General features: G+C 35.9%; 1 protein-coding gene and 1 pseudogene across 1 annotated transcript in view; one reads left to right on the top strand and one right to left on the bottom strand.

The window, feature by feature from the left end:
• The first annotated feature begins 8,317 nt into the window (after positions 1–8,317).
• On the top strand, positions 8,318–9,237 carry LOC105309294 (annotated as a pseudogene).
• Positions 9,238–12,873: 3,636 nt separating this feature from the next.
• Positions 12,874–17,668, bottom strand: part of SPTA1 (spectrin alpha, erythrocytic 1) — an 82,066-nt gene continuing 77,271 nt past the window's right edge. Inside the window, exons 47-51 of the mRNA XM_023526137.1 lie at positions 17,318–17,505; positions 16,390–16,443; positions 15,879–16,025; positions 14,976–15,120; positions 12,874–14,298 (exon numbers count right to left, since the gene is read on the bottom strand). Of these exons, the coding sequence (XP_023381905.1) occupies positions 14,173–14,298; positions 14,976–15,120; positions 15,879–16,025; positions 16,390–16,443; positions 17,318–17,505 (660 nt within the window). The 3' untranslated portion in view covers positions 12,874–14,172. The remainder of the gene's footprint in view (positions 14,299–14,975; positions 15,121–15,878; positions 16,026–16,389; positions 16,444–17,317; positions 17,506–17,668) is intronic.

Below are 17,668 nucleotides of genomic sequence, written 5' to 3'. Positions count from 1 at the left end.
GGCCCTGTAGCCTTTGCCCTGAAGCCAGACAATTCAGTTTCTTTTCATATGTCTCTGGCACTTTTGAGCTGCTGTTCCTTTGCTGGAGTTTATTGTGAGTGTTTGTAAGTAAATGAGTTTGTGCTCTGCCCTTTAAGTTCACACCTTGGTCTATGGCAGCCCTCTATTTTACCCAGCAAGTGGAATCCCTGCCGATTTTCACAAGCCAGATTTTATGGATACTTCTATTTCCAGAGCTGGTGTTCCAGGCTATGGCACTTGGTGTGATGCTGGACTCCTCACTCCTTAGGGGTACCTCCATAGCCTGATTCTTAACTGCTACACATAGATGTAGGACCAGCCCAATTCACATCTCTACCATTCCTACCAGTCTTGATGTCGGTTGTTTATATTCTTAGTTTTAAGAGTTCTGTTCAGCTAGTCTTCAGGTGGTTCTCAAATGTGGCTGTTCTATAATTAGGTTATAATTTTGATGTGGTCATTTGAGGAGGCAAGCATAGCTTTCACTTACTCTGCCATTTTAACTGGAAGTCTCTAGTATGTTGTGTTTTTAAAGAAATTTTTTTTTCTTTTTGTCTAAGTTTTTTAATTTATTGGCATTAAGTTGTTCTTAATATGTTCTCATATTCTAATTGCCTGTAGGATCTTAATTGATATTCCTATGTTCACTTTTGCTTTTTGCAGCTATTTTCTCTTTCTTCATGATCAGGCTTGTTAGGGATTTATTCATTTCACTAAGACTTTATAAGTTCCAAATTCCAGTATAGCTGGTTTCTATCTTTATATTTAAATTTTATTTTTTACCAGTCACATCTATATTACAGTCTCCTTTTTTACTATTGGATTAATTTTACTAACCCCCTTCCCCACAAAAAAAGAAATTTTTAAGTTTAAAACACAGAGTATGTTATTAATACTTTTTTCTTTTCTAATATAAAAACAAAATATAAAATTGCCTTTAAGCAATATATGATTTCATTTTACAAATGAAAACAGATATTTCTATTATTGCTAAACTAGAAACATTTCCTTATTTCAGTTTTTTTTCTACTTTCACTATAAATTATGTAAATAAGAAGAAAATATTTGTTAACCTGGTTTTATTCACTTTAACACCACCTGTTCTAATTACTACAACCAAAAAGTGATATACTTTGATTGGTTCAGCTAATATCAGATGGCCCACTTGAACTGAGGCATGGGTAGAGTGGGTAAGATGTTTAACCAGAAATAAGGTGAATGGATGTTCAGCATGAACTAGAATTGGAGAAGTTAATAATGGCATGAGGAGATCCAGTGATTCTACTCATAGATAAAAATTATGGGAAAAAACATTAAAAACAATTATTTGAAGACCCTGGAAAGTGACCAAAGTCAATCAAAAATTTTAGAAACAGTTAATCTCAAAATGTTACTATTTTATCATATTAGGGAAGAACTGTGAGTTTGAAGGGTCTTTTGTTTGTTTTTATTTTGTTTTGTTTTTTGTTTTGTTTGTTTGTTTGTTTGTTTTTTGCCAAGGAGCATTTCCCAATACCTCCATATCTCCATTCCCTCAGGAAGTCACATATTAGAGTTAAGAGAACAAAAAATAGATGTTTAAGAAAGGAATTTTGTAAATGAGACAGCTACAGAAGAATAGAAATGTCAAATTTGAGTATTATTTCTGCCAAAAGTTCTGACTGATTATGGGTTGCTGAGCAAAAGAAAAAAAAACATGAACAAATAAAAGAGAAACATACTTTTGAAAGCTGAATGGCTCCTGGTAAGATTTTTGAGCATTATGTGCTTTTGAATTAATGTATTCCTTTATTACCACACAGATTTGAGAGCTAAAAGAGGACTCTACTGATTTGACTTTTTAGATGTCAAAAATCAGGAGTAGCAAAGCTATCAGAATATTAGAGAACTACAGAGAGGAAGAGTCTCAAGTCTGAAGGTAAACTATGCACAAATATTTGCAAACAGTTAAATTATATGCAGTGTTTAGGAAGCCAGACTGAAAAAAAAGCAGCATCTTAAAGCCAAACACAATCTGAGCAGAGACATCAACTGCTCCAAAATATAGGTGAGAAATATTTTGCATTTTTAGTTCAAGGAAGTTAACTACCTGCTAGAGAAAATGTAAAACTCTCTGAAAAACAAAACCAAAATATTTACAGTTACTTCAGTATCTTATATAAAATGTTTTTCAACAGAAAATAATTATTTATGTAAAAAATTAATAAAGCATAATTCATACACAGAAAAAAAACCCAGTTAATTGAAATTGATTCCAAGTGAATTGCAATTTAGATTTTGCAGTATTCACATCAGTTATTATAATTATGCTCAAAGAACGAAAGAAGAATATAGTATTAAAAAGTAAATAGATGGGAAATATTAGCAGAGGATTGGAATTTAGATAAAGGAAACTATTGGAAATTTAGGGTTTATAGTTGTAATAGCTGAAATAAAAAAATTGTAAAATAAGTTTAATAGGATTTTGGAGATGATAGAAGAAAAAATCAGTAAATTTGAAGATACAGTAGAATTATTTGCTCTGAATAAGACAAAAGAGAGATGAAGTGAACAAATTCTTTGAGATTTTTAAGATGGTATCAAGTGGTCTAACATATGTGTAATTTGAATATCAGAAGGAAACTAAAAGAAAAGAAGAAGAAAATATTTGAAGAAATAATAGCTAAAACTTCCCAAACTTGGTGGAAGACAGTAATTTACAAATTCAAGTTGTTCCACAAAGCCATAAGTAAACAAACAAACAAAAATTTAAACAACAACGACAACAGCAAAACACCTAAGCACGTAATAAACAAATTGTTGATAGGTTAAAGTAAAAAAAAGTATTGAAACAGCAAGAGAAATTTGACACATTACATACAGTAGAATGGTAATGCAATTAATGGAAACATTTTCTTTAGAAACTACGGAGAACAGAGACATTGAAATGGCATATTAAAGAAAATACTCTATCAACCAAGAATTTATATCCAGAAAAGAATATTTTCCAAATAAAAAATAATGAAAACTTTCATATAAACAAAAATGTAGATAATTTGTTGCGAGCAAAAATGCACCATAAGAAATACTACAGGAAGTCTTTCAGGTTGAAGAAAAGTAAAACCCATAGTAACTTGGATATGCAAGAAAAAATGATGAGCACTGAAAATGGTAAATGTATGTTTCAATATAGATTATATGAACACACATGATTTTTCTCTTATTTTCTTTTTAAGATGTATGCCTGTGTAAAAATTATTATGGTGTATTGCTGAATTCAGGTAAATGGAATAATGCCATTGTAATTTTTTATATTATACTAGCAGTAATTTCATATTTTACTAGCAGTTATTTCATATTAAGTTTAAGTAAATTATGTTAAATTAAAATACATGTTGTACTCCCTAGACCAACAAATAAAACAATAATACAAGAAAGTTCTGAGCAACATGGGAGAACAGGTAAAAGCTGTGCTTGCCTCTTCTCACAACCAGATCAAAATTACCACTAACCAATAGAAAAATCATTATTGGGAGTCACCTGAAGTCTCTCTGAAAAGAAGAGGCCACCTCAAGACTGGTAAGAGGTGTGGACACATGAAATGGGCTGGTTTTACACCCACATGTCGCAGTTGAGAATCAAGACGGATGTCTCGAATCCAGAAATAACACTGGAGGAGCAAGGAGTCCCAACCCCACATCGGGCTCCCCAGTCTAAGATTTCAGTACCAATAAGAGAAGTATCCACAGCTTCTGGCTATGAAAAACAGTGGAGATTGTGGCTGAGTGAGACAAGACGGTAGCTGGAAGCACAGATATTTCTCCTAAGGGACCCACCTACAGACTTATTTGCTGATAGACTTACTTGCTCTGAGCTCCAGCACTGGAGCAGCAGACTAAAAGGTGCCAGGGATATATGAGGAGGAACAGAATTGTCTGGCTTCAGGTCGAGGGCTGAAGGAGTAGCTCCTCCCAGAAAGAAGTGCTGGTGGAAGTCATTGTTTCTTTGTTGAGCCCACCCTGTCCCTCTGTGCAGATGCAGGCAGACACCATATCTGAGTCTCCATTAAACGGGTTAACACTGATTACCTCACCCTGGTGATTCCCTGAGAACCCCACCCCCTAAAAAATAATTAGGCTCACCAGAGCCTCATCCAGTGGCTTTTCCATACAAATGGCCTGTCTTGGCTCATTCTGCAAACTTTCTTAAAATCTATCAAAGGTTTGCAAAACCCAAATAAGCAGCTCAGCCCTCCACATGTGCCCTAACCTTGCTGAGCAGTTCCAAGCCCAGAAGTAGCAGCAGCCAACCTCAATTCATGGCTTGGCCTCTCAAGGCACCTTCAAGCACAGCATGGGTGGTGGCCATCTGTGAATTACTGGGTTGTTTATGCCAGGTGGCCCTAGGCAGCATGCAGGCTGCAGCTGAGTTTGGCTTGAGGTGGGACCTCTTCTAGGAGATCCTGGTGCTGGAATTCCTGGTGGCCAGCTTTGTACCAAGCCAGAGCATTACCTGGGGCTACATCTGAGGACAACACATCCAAAGTGCAGACTGAAAGGCACTAGAGAACTGTCAAAGTAATTCCTGTTCCATAGGGTCAGTCCCTCTCCAGCCAGCCTGCATAACCAATCAGCCCAAAGGTCAATCTCCCCCATTGAGGTAGAAATAGAAAACAAGGCTTAACTACAAGAAGGGGCACACACACCTATATAAGAAATATACTTGAAGTACCTGGCTCCAGTTACCAGGGAAGTCTGTGCCACTGGGACCCACAAAACACCTACTACATAAGCCACTCTACTAAAACAAGGAGACATAGAAATTCGACCTAATACACAGAAACAAACACGGGCAGGCAGCCAAAATGGGGAGACAAAAAAACATGTCCGAAATAAAATAAAAGAAGAGAGCTCCAGAAAAAAGAAGTAAACAAAATGGAGACAAGTAGTCTACCCGATGCAGGGTTCAAAATGCTGGCTATAAGGATGCTCAATGAACTTGGAGGAAGAGTAGGTGAACTAGTGAGAACTTTAACAAAGAGATAGAAAACATAAAAGTGGAGCTACAAAACAAAAAAGAACCAGTCAGAAATGAAAAATACAATGACTGAAATGAAAAAAATACATCAGAGGGAATAAACAGTAGATTAGATGAAAGAGGTTATTGAATTAGAAATTTAAGAGATAAGATAGCAGAAATCACTGAATCATAACAGCTACAAGAAAAAAGAAAATGTGAGGGCAATTTAAGGAGACTGTGGGACAACATTAAGCCTACCAACATTGACATCATAGAGGTACCAGAGAAAGAAGAGAGAGAGACCAAGGACTTGAAAACCTATTTGAAAAAATAATGATAAAAAACTTTCCTTAACTTGACAAAGAAAATAGACATACAATCCAGGCAAGCACAGATAGTCCTAAACAAGACAAACCCAAAGAGGCCCACTCCAAAACACATCATAATTAAAATGCCAAAGTTTAAAGACAAGGAGAGAATCTTAAAAGCAGCAAGAGAAAAGCAATTAGTTACCTACAAGGGAGCTTCCATAAGACTGTCAGCTGATTTCTCAACAGAAACTTTGCAGGCCAGAAGGGATTGCCAGAAAACATTCAAAGTGATGAAAAGCAAGGACTACAACCAAGATTAATCTACCCAGCAAAGCTCTCATTTAGAATTGAAGATTCTAAATAATAAAGAACTTCCTAGACAAGAAATAGCTAAAAGAGTTCATCACCACTAAACCAGTAATACAAGAAATGTTAGAGGGACTTCTTTAAGAGAAAGAAAAAAAAAAGAATAATAAAATGGCAATAACAACATGTAAATCAATAATTACTTTAAATATCAATGAGTTAAATCCTCTAATTAATAGATAGGGTAGCTAAATGGATTAAAAAAAAAAACCTTTACATATGCTTCCTATAAGAGACTCACTTTGAAAAACATACACAGATTGAAAGTGAAGGGGTGAAAAAATATTTCATAAAAATAGAAACAAAAACAACAGAAAAGCTGGGTAGGAATACTTATGCCAGACTAACAGACTTAAAAACAAAGACTATAACAAGAGACAAAGAAAGACCCATTAATCCCACTTCTAGGTATTTATTTGAAGGTACCCAAAACATTATTTAAAGAGATATGTGATTCCACATGTTTAGTTCAGCATTATTTATAGCAAGATATGGTGGCAACGTGAGTGTTCATCAACAGAGAAATGAATAAAGAAAATGTGGTACATATATACAATAGAATATTACTAAGCCATAAAAAAAAAAATCTTGCCATCGGCAACAGTATGGATGGACCTAGAGAGTACTGTGCTGAGTAAGTCAGAGAAAGACAAATGCCATACAAGTTCACTTACATGTAGAATCTAAAGAACAAAACAAACAAAACAGAAACAAACTCATACATGACAGCATTTTACCAGATGGAAGTGTGGTGAGGGTTTGGGTGAAAAAGGGAAAAGAATCAAGAAGTACAATTTTGTAGTTACAAAATAGTCATGGAGATATAAAGTATAGCATAAGGAATCTAGTCAATAGTATTGTAATAACTGTATGGTGTCAGATGGGTACTAGAATTATGGAGGTAATTACTTTGTAAGTTACATAAATGTCCAATCTTTATGTTGTACACCTGAAACATACAATATTGTATGCCATCTGTAATTAAAAAATAAAAAAATATTAAAATAAATAAAATTTGTTTATCCAACCAAGGATGTTTACAAAAAAAAAAAAAAGCAAACAAACAAACCCCACAACAATAGTACAAGGAAATAGCTATAAAACCAATAGTTATACTAGTTTCCACATCATACTTATCTCTTGGATCCCCTATCAGGCTGTTTCCCCTTCTATAAAATGCAACTATTAACACTTTATTACTAGGTCCTTGCAAGTTTTAAAATAGATCATGTGAAAATAATTAATATAATATTTAGCACATAATAGATATAAAAAAAGTTTAAATTATGATTCTATTATCTTTTTGTTTATTTCCTTTTCTTGCTTTCCCCAAAAGAATAGTCCCAGCTAATGACAAGCACAATTACATGTGCTTCCTGAAACAGCACCTGTTGGGACTGGGGATCTCTCAGAGAGAGAAGATGTTTTAAAGAAAACAAATACGATTCACCACCTGTGGGTAGGGATATAAAAGAAGATTTTCTGATGTCATTTGGGAACATTACTCTTTGCTCAGAATAGGAGTTTCTGAGATGGATCTCATGTTCTTTCTCTTGCAGGTAGGCCTGCTGGGGGGCAGTCTAGTGCATGATTGCTGAAAAGCAGGACTTGCCCTCACTGTGCACCGATTCAGGTGAGTGGAGAATCCTCCTATACATAATCTCTTCCAAGCCTTGGTTCACAATAGATTTTTCAAAGATAGTACAGACTGATGGCTGATCTTTGGGCTAAGGGTACACAACTTGCCCTGAGCCCTGATTCTTCCTTCAGTGCTCAGCATAAACTCATGTGCAAAAGAATGGTATAAATACAAGAAATTATTTTCTGAGTAATATGTTTCTTATTCTGTATTCATGTTAGTATAGTATCTGAGTAGAGTCATTATTATTTGGGGGAAATGATGTTAGATTAGGACTTAAGACATTTTTTCTCTAGCCTTGCCTCTGACTTTGAGCAAATCCCTTCACTCTCTTAGCTTTCTTGCATGATTATAAAATAATTTTCATTAAGGCACCCCACCTCAAGTTCTAACAGACAATGTGTATTCTTTTGTGGCAATGTATGTCTGATGTTGGCATAAATATGTGTGTGATGCGCATATTTACATATTTATGTGCTATCTGAATATATATGCATTTATAATGCACATGCGTGACTGATATATTTGTGGATATGGTCATTAATGGTGAATGTGCAACTCAGTTTTAAATGTGTGACATGTCCATAATTAGGTGTGAGTGTTTTGTATGTGACATGCCTGTATATATGTGTCTGCATGTGTGTAGTCACATATGTGTCTGGCCATCTGTGCCCCACTGTACTATGCTTTTTTAGAGGATGTTCTATCTCTTTTCGGAACTGCACTATATATTGCATGCATCTGTATATTGCATATCTTAGTGTGTATGCACATAAGTTCATGTGAAAATGGATCTATAAATCTGTGTATCTAATGTAGCAAAAACCTGTTTTAATTTGGTTGCTGTCTAAACAGAACTTTATTTTCAAGTTACAACAGGCACAAAGAAATGACAATCCATAACATCCTGCCTTCCAAAGAAACTAGGCATCTACTGGCAAGGTGGAAGGAGTTAGCAAACCTATCAAGGATGTCACTCAGAATGGGGCAGACTAATGCAACCTACTGGAGGGGCTTCGTCCTCCTGGGCTTCTCCAGCTTTGGGGAGGGCAACTACTATTTTTTGCATTGTTCCTCTCCCTCTATCTTGTCACCCTGACCAGCAATGTCCTCATTATTAGTCATCAGGCTGCATAGTCATCTTCACATGCTCATGTACCTCTTCTTTCTTTCCTATCTTTCTCTAAGATCTGCTACACCTTGATTACCATCCCCAGAATGTTCTCCGGATTGGTCATGGGGGCAAGGCCATCTCTTATCTGGGCTGTGCTGCCCAGATATTCTTCTCTGCCTCTTTGGCTTGTACCAATTGCTTTCTTCTGGCTGTCATGGGCTATGACAGATATGTGGCCATCTGTGCCCCACTGTACTATGTCAGCCAAATGAATCTTACCTTCTGTGCCCGGCTATTTGGCATCTCCTTCCTGAGTGGATACCTCTTCGGCCTGGGAAAGGCATTGATTATTTTCCACCTCTCATGAGATCCAGCACTTTTTTTGTGATATGTCACCAATGCTAAGCCTGGCCTGTGGGGATATAGGCCTGAGTGAGATGGGCATCCTCATACTCAGCTTACTGGTCCCTCTGGTCTCCTTCTTCATCACTATCTCCTATGCCTTCACCCTGGCAGCAATACTTAGAATCCCCTCCACTGAGGAGAAAAAGAAGGCCTTCTCCACATGTGCTTCACACCTCACAGTGGTCATTGTTCACTATGGCTGTGTCTCCTTCATGTACTTGAGGCCCAAAGCCAGTTACTCTCTTGAGCGAGATCAGCTTATTGCTGTCACTTATACTGTGGTGACCCCTCTCCTCACCCCCACTGTATATAGTCTAAGGAATAGAACTGTGCAGATAGCTCTGAGAAAAGCTTTTCAAGGGAGAATGCTGGGTAAAGGATGAAGGCTACCTTAATGGGACCATCTCCTCCACATAGGCTGGACATAGACCAGGAATCCAGGCCAATGGGCCAGGTTTTCAGGGTCTCACACCAAAGCTGTCCTATCCTCAAGCCCTGAGAGATCTCCACCTGCCTCCTCCTGCACTCCTCCCCGCCCCAGGGCTGTAAATGGATGCAAAGGCAGGGCTTTCTGCTCTGTTCATTGAGCTCAGAATCTGACTGCTTACTTTTAGCCCAATTGATGCCATCCCTGGTTACTAAAACCTAATCAATTAAGAATTCTCTAACTGGTCTGAACAAGATGAGGGAAGCTGAGATTGCTCAAGTTCAAAGCAGAGCTGGCTGAGACCCTATCAGGGATCCTATAGAGATCTAAAATTATTACATAATTAGACTATTCAACCTATAATGTTCTTCCAAGATCTGAAACTCAGTGAATACTAGTTTTGTCAGATCAGTTTGAAGATTTTAGTAAATGAAAAGGCAGGTTACTTTCTCTTTCTCCCACTGAGTGTCTTTCATCGTTTTATGTGATGTCCTCTCTATCTCTGGCTCATTATTACTTTGCTCTCTTCCTTTTAATTGGCTCTCCTATTTGGGTAGATTTTTGTTCAGAAAAATATTTATCTCCTATTTTCCTCGATAATTGCTCTTACTCTTTTATGGCCTCATAATCTTGGGTGTGAAAGACTTTCTCAGTTGATTCCCTCCTTAGAATGGATACAATACTTTAGAATCTCTTGAAGAACCTTATATCATGCCTATTCCACCTACAGTATGTCATTGATGGTGCCAGACATTCTTAGGGGTAAGTAAAGTTGTAATTAGTTTGCACAGCTGTCAGGTAGGAGTTTGAGTACAAGTTCTGAAACTTATTGTGTGACTCTGGGTAATTTACTTAACCTTTCTCAGCTTCAATGTCCTCATCTGTAAAATGGTTGCAACTTCATAGTTTTGCATTGCTAACCAAACAGGATCATGTATATAAAGAATTTAACAAAATGTGCTGAGCAAAGTGATACTGGCTTTAGTTAAAGTAGAAGTTATTCTTGGATATCATAAAAAGCTTCATATCTAAGGTAGCACTTAAACGTGTTCCTAAAGGATGGGTGTGTTTTGAATACAGTAAGTTGGAGAAAAGTGTATTCAAGAAAAAGAGAACAGAATAACTAAAGTGTCAATGACAAGATACTATAGGCCTGTTTCAGATTGTCCAGTGGGACTAAAAATGTCTCACAAAAGATGTTGAGAAGTTAGCTTAGGTTAAGTCTTCTTTGTAGACAGCAGTTTGAATACCTTGCTTTTGACTTGATCCTTTTGGCAATAGGAGATAGGACACAGTAAAACTCTGAGCATCTGGGAAATGATTTAGAAAGATTAATCTAGCAGCAGAAAAGATGGTAGATCTAAATAGGGAGAAGACGGAATGAAGGAGATTGGTAAGAAATCTATTGCCATCATGCTAAAGAAAGGCAAAAAGACCTGAACATGGATAGTGGTATTGAAAATTGAAGGAATTATTAACATAAGGTATTTTGGCAATGCAAAATTTACATAATTCAGCACTGAATTAGAAGTGGAGTAAGACTTGAGAGATAGGGAAGAACTTATATTGGGAGGATATTACTTTAGGATAGAAATTTATATTTTTCCATGTTCTCAGGGAAGAAATACTTTTCCTAGTTAAAATTTGGTGGAAACCAAATTTAGTTGGAAAGAAGCTAGATCCCAGAGAAGAGAACAAATTGTAAAGAAGTAGGAAAGTTAGTCAGGTGACAGAAAGGGCCTGGGTCAGGGGGAAAAGGACATGTACTCTAGGATCCTTTTTACTATAAGCTAGAAGTAATCTTCCCATTGCACTAAAGTTGTTTGAGCAATTTTTTTTCCAAAATCTATTCAGTAAATCTAGCATAATATTCCCTAAATGCACAGTGAGCAATGGTGGGTAAAGATGTTCCAAGAATTGCATAGTAATACTAAGAGGTGCATCTAAATTCCAAAATCAGTAGTCTTAAGTGTGAAAGGGTATAAAAATCACTTGGAAAAACTTTTCAGAATAGATGTTTCTAGGGGCCATCTCTATAGATCTTGACACAATTCATCAGGCAGAAATAGTTTACAAAATTTCCCTAGGTAACCAAATTTCCTCCCTTGATTAAGAACATGACAATGTGCTTAAAAAGAACAAATCATTCTTTCAGTTACATGCACACATGCACACACGGAAACACGGGTTCCTTTGATGTGAACATGACTATATATGCCCAACTTATGGTCTTGGAAAGAGCCAATTAAGACCAGAGGCTCTGGATTTAAAGTCTAGTTTTATCATTTTTTAGATGTGTGATCTATGACAAGTTTCTTAACATTTCTATACCTCTATTTTCTCAGTTGCAAATGGAATAACAAAATCTATTTTACAGGGCTTTTTAGTGAAGATTAATATAAAGTCTTTAGATCGCAGCCTGCCATACATGAAGTACTCAATATAACTATCAATTATTATTTAGAATTTCTAGACAGTATTACTTTTGGCCTTCTTATTTGTTACCTACTTGATGTTTGTGGACACCAACATCAGCAGTGTCTAGCATCTTATATTTCATAATAAAACTAGACAAAGAAGAGTAATGTGCTGTTACCTGGCACCATGTTTGACTGAAGAAGGTAGAAATATGGACCTAGATCCAGAGACTTGAGAGGATTTAGTACTGGGAAATGGGCCGAGCTATAGGAAACAAGAATCAGATGAATTCCAGGCAAATGTTTGGCATCAGACAGGTCCATAAAAAAGTAAAAAGGAGTGTTTTGTTAGGAGTAGAAGAGTTTTCGAGACCCAACCAAGCAGTAGGAATCGTGAAAGAAAATCAGAGATATAACCATATGGCTGAGGCTCAGAGGCAGTCTCCAATCTATAGGTTGTATTTGTAAGAATAAATCAGGGATCCCAATTTAAAGTAAGTGAAAAGAAGATCAAGAAAAGGTGAATATCAATTAGGAGATACTCAACCATGAAATAAAGAGAGAAATTTGATACAAGTTCTGTTATAGTATTATAAGTTAAATAGTCCCCAAGTAAATTATATATGCTGATTTCCATATTATCGTTTTTTGCTTGAGTGCATAGATGGCCAGAATCTGATTTCAGAAGGAACTATATATATATATATATATCTGACAGTGCCATCTTCTTATGGCATTTCTTTTGATTCTTCAGATAAGTATTTTCTCTAGTCTCTATATTACCTAATCCCTCTTATAAGATGCTTCTAATGATCCCTTGTCTTAAAAGAGCATTTCTTGATCCATCGTATGTCTAATAATCTGATTTAGGCCTTGCAGATACTTGGCAGGTGTTGGGGAGAGAATGAAACGATGCTCACTTATGCCTTTAATTATTACAAGCCACATTTTTTAGATTCTCCATACTTAATAAGTGTGATAGTAAATGATATTGATTTCTGTTGGACTATCGGACTTTGCTTTTTTTCAACTGTAACTATTTTTGGTAACTCATAATCACATAGTTTAGACATTTATGGACATGTTTTTCAAATACTTTTTAAAAATTTTATTTCATTAGCTTCTAATATACAGTACATTGATTAGACATTTATATAGCTTATAAAATGATCCCCCTAATTGCTCTTTCTCTTTTTCTGGCTCTCTACATAGCCAATAACATTAATGCTAACTTCATTCCCTATGCTGTGCTCCCCATCCCCGTGACCATCTACTAGTTGTACTAAGTACAACTACTAATTGTACTTTGACCCTTCACCCCATTGTTGTATTCCATAGTATCCAACTGTTTAAGCAAAAATCAGTAAAAACATTTATACATTATCAGCAACAAAGATAGCTTTGTAGTTTTAACCAAAATTATTTTAAATGATTTTATGACAAGAGAGGACAAATTTCTATATAGAGGATGAGAATGAGATTTAAAGTTGTAATCGAGTGGTAATATACATGGATGGAGACTGTTCATGCAGGATACTAGAAGTTTCACACAAGCCAAATAAATGACCTAAGATTCCTCACCAGCAAATGGCACTATCAACTTTTACAAGTAAGGACAGAATGTTAACATTTGAACCTGATCGAACCAAAACTGGCCAAAAATTCTTTGCAGATTACATGACCTATTCTTGCTTTTTTTTCTTAATTCTTAATTTTATAACAATTCTACTGACTCTTACACCAATAGAAGATGGAATTAAATCAAAACAAATATTATTTTTATAATATTAAAATTTAAGAGGTAATTTGTGGACATGGAGGACAAAAGCTGAAATTTTGCCATTCTGAAAGCAATAGCATTATTTTAGTGGGGCAGTATGAAAAGGACAGATTAAAAAGAAAATAAATGCTATGCTGGTCTTTTCTGTGTGGTTTCATTTTACAGACTAAAATATTGGGGTTCCTCAGACTCAAATATCTTCATTTTCAAATGTAAGAATTTAGATACATCACAAAACTTAAAGGAAATCATTTGTAAATCATCTTAGATTTTATTTATTTATTCTAACATGGCCCTGTTTTTTTACAATGTAATTAGCTGTTAATATTTAGATGACAGAAAATTTTTCAGAAATATAGAAGCCCAACTAAGTCAGTAACATTTTACTTCATATTGCCCTATTAAAAACACTTAATTTTTTAAAAAATAAAATACTTTATATTTTAATTAGAACAAAACAATAATAAAGATATGTAGAACCCTCCCAAAAATTTAAAAAATATATCCTCTCTTCCAACTCTGTTAACAGCATATCTCCCAAGCTTGAGATTTTTTTTAGGTTCTGCAGTAAATGTAATAAACACAAACACACACACAGAGTACTATCTACTCCTTCTCTTTTTTGCCAGTCTCCTTCATCCCCCAATATTTTCTTTCACACCAAGATATTATACAATCTAAGAAAAACTGCTTATTAGGTGCCAAAGTAGGAACTGGTGAAGCCAACATAGTCATAGCCAGCAAGGTGGCTTCGGCCTCGTGGGTCCACATATTGCTGCATATGTGAGGCACAGAATGACACTTGATCTGGGGTTAGCGCCTGAAATATAAAAAGAAAGAAATACAGTAATAAGAATTCAAAATAGCTGGTTCTTTGGGCCTTCCAATATGCTGTAAACCCAGGGAATGGAAGAACTTTAGAAGAAAAAGCCAGTTCTGCTCATATCACATACTTATCTCATAAATCCATAATTTTTTTAAAATAAAATTTATTGGAGTGACACCAGTTAACAAAATTATATAGATTTCAAGTATACAGTTCAAGAATACATCATATGTATATTGCATTGTGTATTCACCACCCAGAGTTAAGTTTTCTTTTGTCATTACATATTTGACACCCTTTACCCTTCAAATATGACTGACTGATCTCTTCAGCTCAGTTCTTACCTGAAGAATCCCATTCCAATTAGACTCTGTAGTCTATTTATTTTATACCATAAATTTGGATTATTTAATAAGTGAGATAATAAATTTCCTTGAAAACTGAGTTTCAGGTTTGGGATTCACCCTGATAATTGTTAGAGCTTGATTGTAGGTTTTAATCACAATGTGAAATTATGATAAAAGCAAGTGATATCTAGAGTGAGATAATATCTGAGGAGAAAAAAGAAGTGCAGGGAGGGTAGTTGTCTATAGTAGGCAAGAAGGCCTGAGATGAGCAAAATCTAGATTATGATGAGAGCATAATGAGAGTAGATGCAATTGGAATCTGACCTGCTTCATGTCCTCTTTGGTAATATAGGCCTTGCCCTCTGCCAGGGCTTGGAAAGCATTCTCTATTTCATCACTGGATTTGATGTTCTCTGACTCCTTGTCAATCAGGAATGAGGTATAGTCTTCCAATGAGACATAGCCCTTTCTGTAAGAGAAATAGATCAGGCATTGTGCCTGTTAAACACAGAGAAGAAGGCAGGCCCCTTTCTTATCCTACTAACTGTCTCAGAGACAGAGGAAAGCCAGGTTTTCCAAGTGCCTCTTCCAAATCAGCAATCTGAGACTATGTTCTCTATTTGACCCAACTCTTCATTCCCTTGTAGCCAAATAAACAGTTTTCAAAGTTCCAGACTCTGTTTCTGTGTGGGTCTTTCAGCCTGATACATTATATAGAATTTGGGAATTTCCCATCAGCACTAATATCTAGGTACCTCGAACTCTTCAAGTTAAGTTAAATACCTCTATTTTGTGTCTTCTCTAGTCTTAATTTTAGAAATAATTAGTCCCTAACAACAATGTGATCCCTCTATGACTCTGTTCCACTCTCCCAAGCATAAAATAACCCCACCCCATGAGTTATTAATCCTCTTCTTAGGGACTTACACATATGAACAAACTCTTATCTTTGATTCTATTCTAAGAATTAGCTGGAATTTCTATGTGAAACATAAACCACGAATTTACCAAATTGCAGAATTTGTGCCTGAGTTGGAGTTAGTGCCACAAACTTCTGAGATAATCCTAAAAGAACACCAAAAGCAAGCTACCCAATTCATTTATAGTAGTCTGTATCTTTCTATTCTCAAGGAGTTAATTTCATGTCTTATGAATCATTTTACTTTCTGTGTTTTTCAGTCCAAGCCCTATTCCCTACTACGGTCTGGCCCTTAGTCTTCGTCCTACCTTCCTGGGTCAACAGCATCCAGAAATTTCTCAAACTTGGGCTCAGGTTCCCCCTCCTCCACCATGGGCAAGTAGTAATTGAGTCCTCTCAAACAGGACCGAAAATCTTTGTGACTCAAGCGCCCTGTCAAATTCTCATCAAAGTGTCTAAAAAATAAAAACATTTATAAACTTTAATAGAGAACCAGATTATAACAGAAAAGAACAGTTCTTATTGCATCAGTTGGGGCTTTATTAACATTGAGTGGAGAGCTTGTCTGTGTTTCTATACATTTTTTTAACCTAATGAATGGAGAAAAAAGCATATTTTTCTAAAGTCCAGAGATCTCAGACATATTTTTCTAAAGTCCAGAGATCTCAGACATATAAGCTACAACTTGAAGCTAAATAACATAACTAGATCTTCATTTAAGATTCTACCAAGCCACACTGAAGATAAAAATGTTATCTGGAGATTCATTGTGAAAGGACTGAAAAACAGAGAGCTAATCAACCACAAAGTTATACTCACTTATAGGTAGTGCTAAACTCCTTTAGTGTCTCTTCACTCACACCTATGGTGTCTCTGAAAGGAAAAACATTAATTAAGCCTTTAATATAACAGAGAAAAGGAGAAGACATGCCACATGAAATAGATAGGCACTTTATTGAGCATTATGCTAATTGTGTTATTTAGTTTAGAGGTCTACAAACCATGCTTCATGGGCCGAATCCAGTGTGTCACTTGCCTTTGCACAATTAATGAGCTAATAATGTGTTTTACATTTTTATATGGATGAAATAATCAAAAGAAAAATAATTCAACATAAAAATTAAATAAAATTCAAATTTAAATGCCCATAAATAAAATTTTATTGGAATGTGTCCCTGCTCATTCATTTATGGTTATCAGTAGCTTCTTTCTCTCTGCAGCAGCAGAATTGAGGAGTTATAACAGAGACTATATATATCACACAATCTAAAATATTTATTATTGGAGTCCTTACAGAAAAGCTTTGCCAATCTCTCATCTATATAATAACATAGTCCAAAAGCTATGGAAATCTAAATCTTCTTTAATACAATTAATTTCTTTAGGAAAATGAATTCTGCTTTTCTGTTATATATCTTGAATATTTCTTACATTCTAGAGGACATTTTACTAAAAGGAAGACATGCTTTCTGAAGAGATTACATAAGATGGTGAAGAGGCTGAGAATTGGGTGATGAGTAGATTCAGGGTGATGAGAGTACTGTGTTCTATTTCATAATAGAATAAAGTGACATAGCCATTCCACGAGACAGTAAACAGAAAGACTGTTGTTTCTGAAGATGGTGAGTATACTATCTCTGAAGCAGCTCTTTTATCTATCACCCCCAACTCTAGCCCTTGGAGTTAAGTTTCTAATACCTAATACCACCCACACCCTGTCCAAGCTCTGGATATAGGTTCTCAGTACTTGGCTTGTATCTGTTGTTCCAGGTTGTGTTGCATTCGCATCCCCAGCTGGTAGAGCTGGTCCCACTGCTGGGCTAGCCCAATGGTGCTGTATTTAATGTCCAGGATCAGAGCCTCTTCTAAGTTGTCTCCCAGGTCCTCGATCTTGGTCAGCTGACGCTTCATCACCTGGATCTCCTTCTGTTTTCTCTGAAAAAAGAAGAAGAAGAAGAAGAAGGAGGAGGAGGAGGAGGAGGAGGAGTAGGAGAAAGAAAGGAGAAAAAGGAGAAAGAAGGAGAAAGAAGGAGAAAGAAGAAGAAAAAAGAAGAAAGAAGAAGAAAGAAGAAGAAAGAAGAAGAAAGAAGAAGAAGAA

Source organism: Pteropus vampyrus, unplaced genomic scaffold, assembly GCF_000151845.1.
Source record: "Pteropus vampyrus isolate Shadow unplaced genomic scaffold, Pvam_2.0 Scaffold715, whole genome shotgun sequence".
Taxonomy (NCBI): Eukaryota; Metazoa; Chordata; class Mammalia; order Chiroptera; family Pteropodidae; genus Pteropus; species Pteropus vampyrus.
This window is presented reverse-complemented; position numbering and strand designations above follow the sequence as displayed.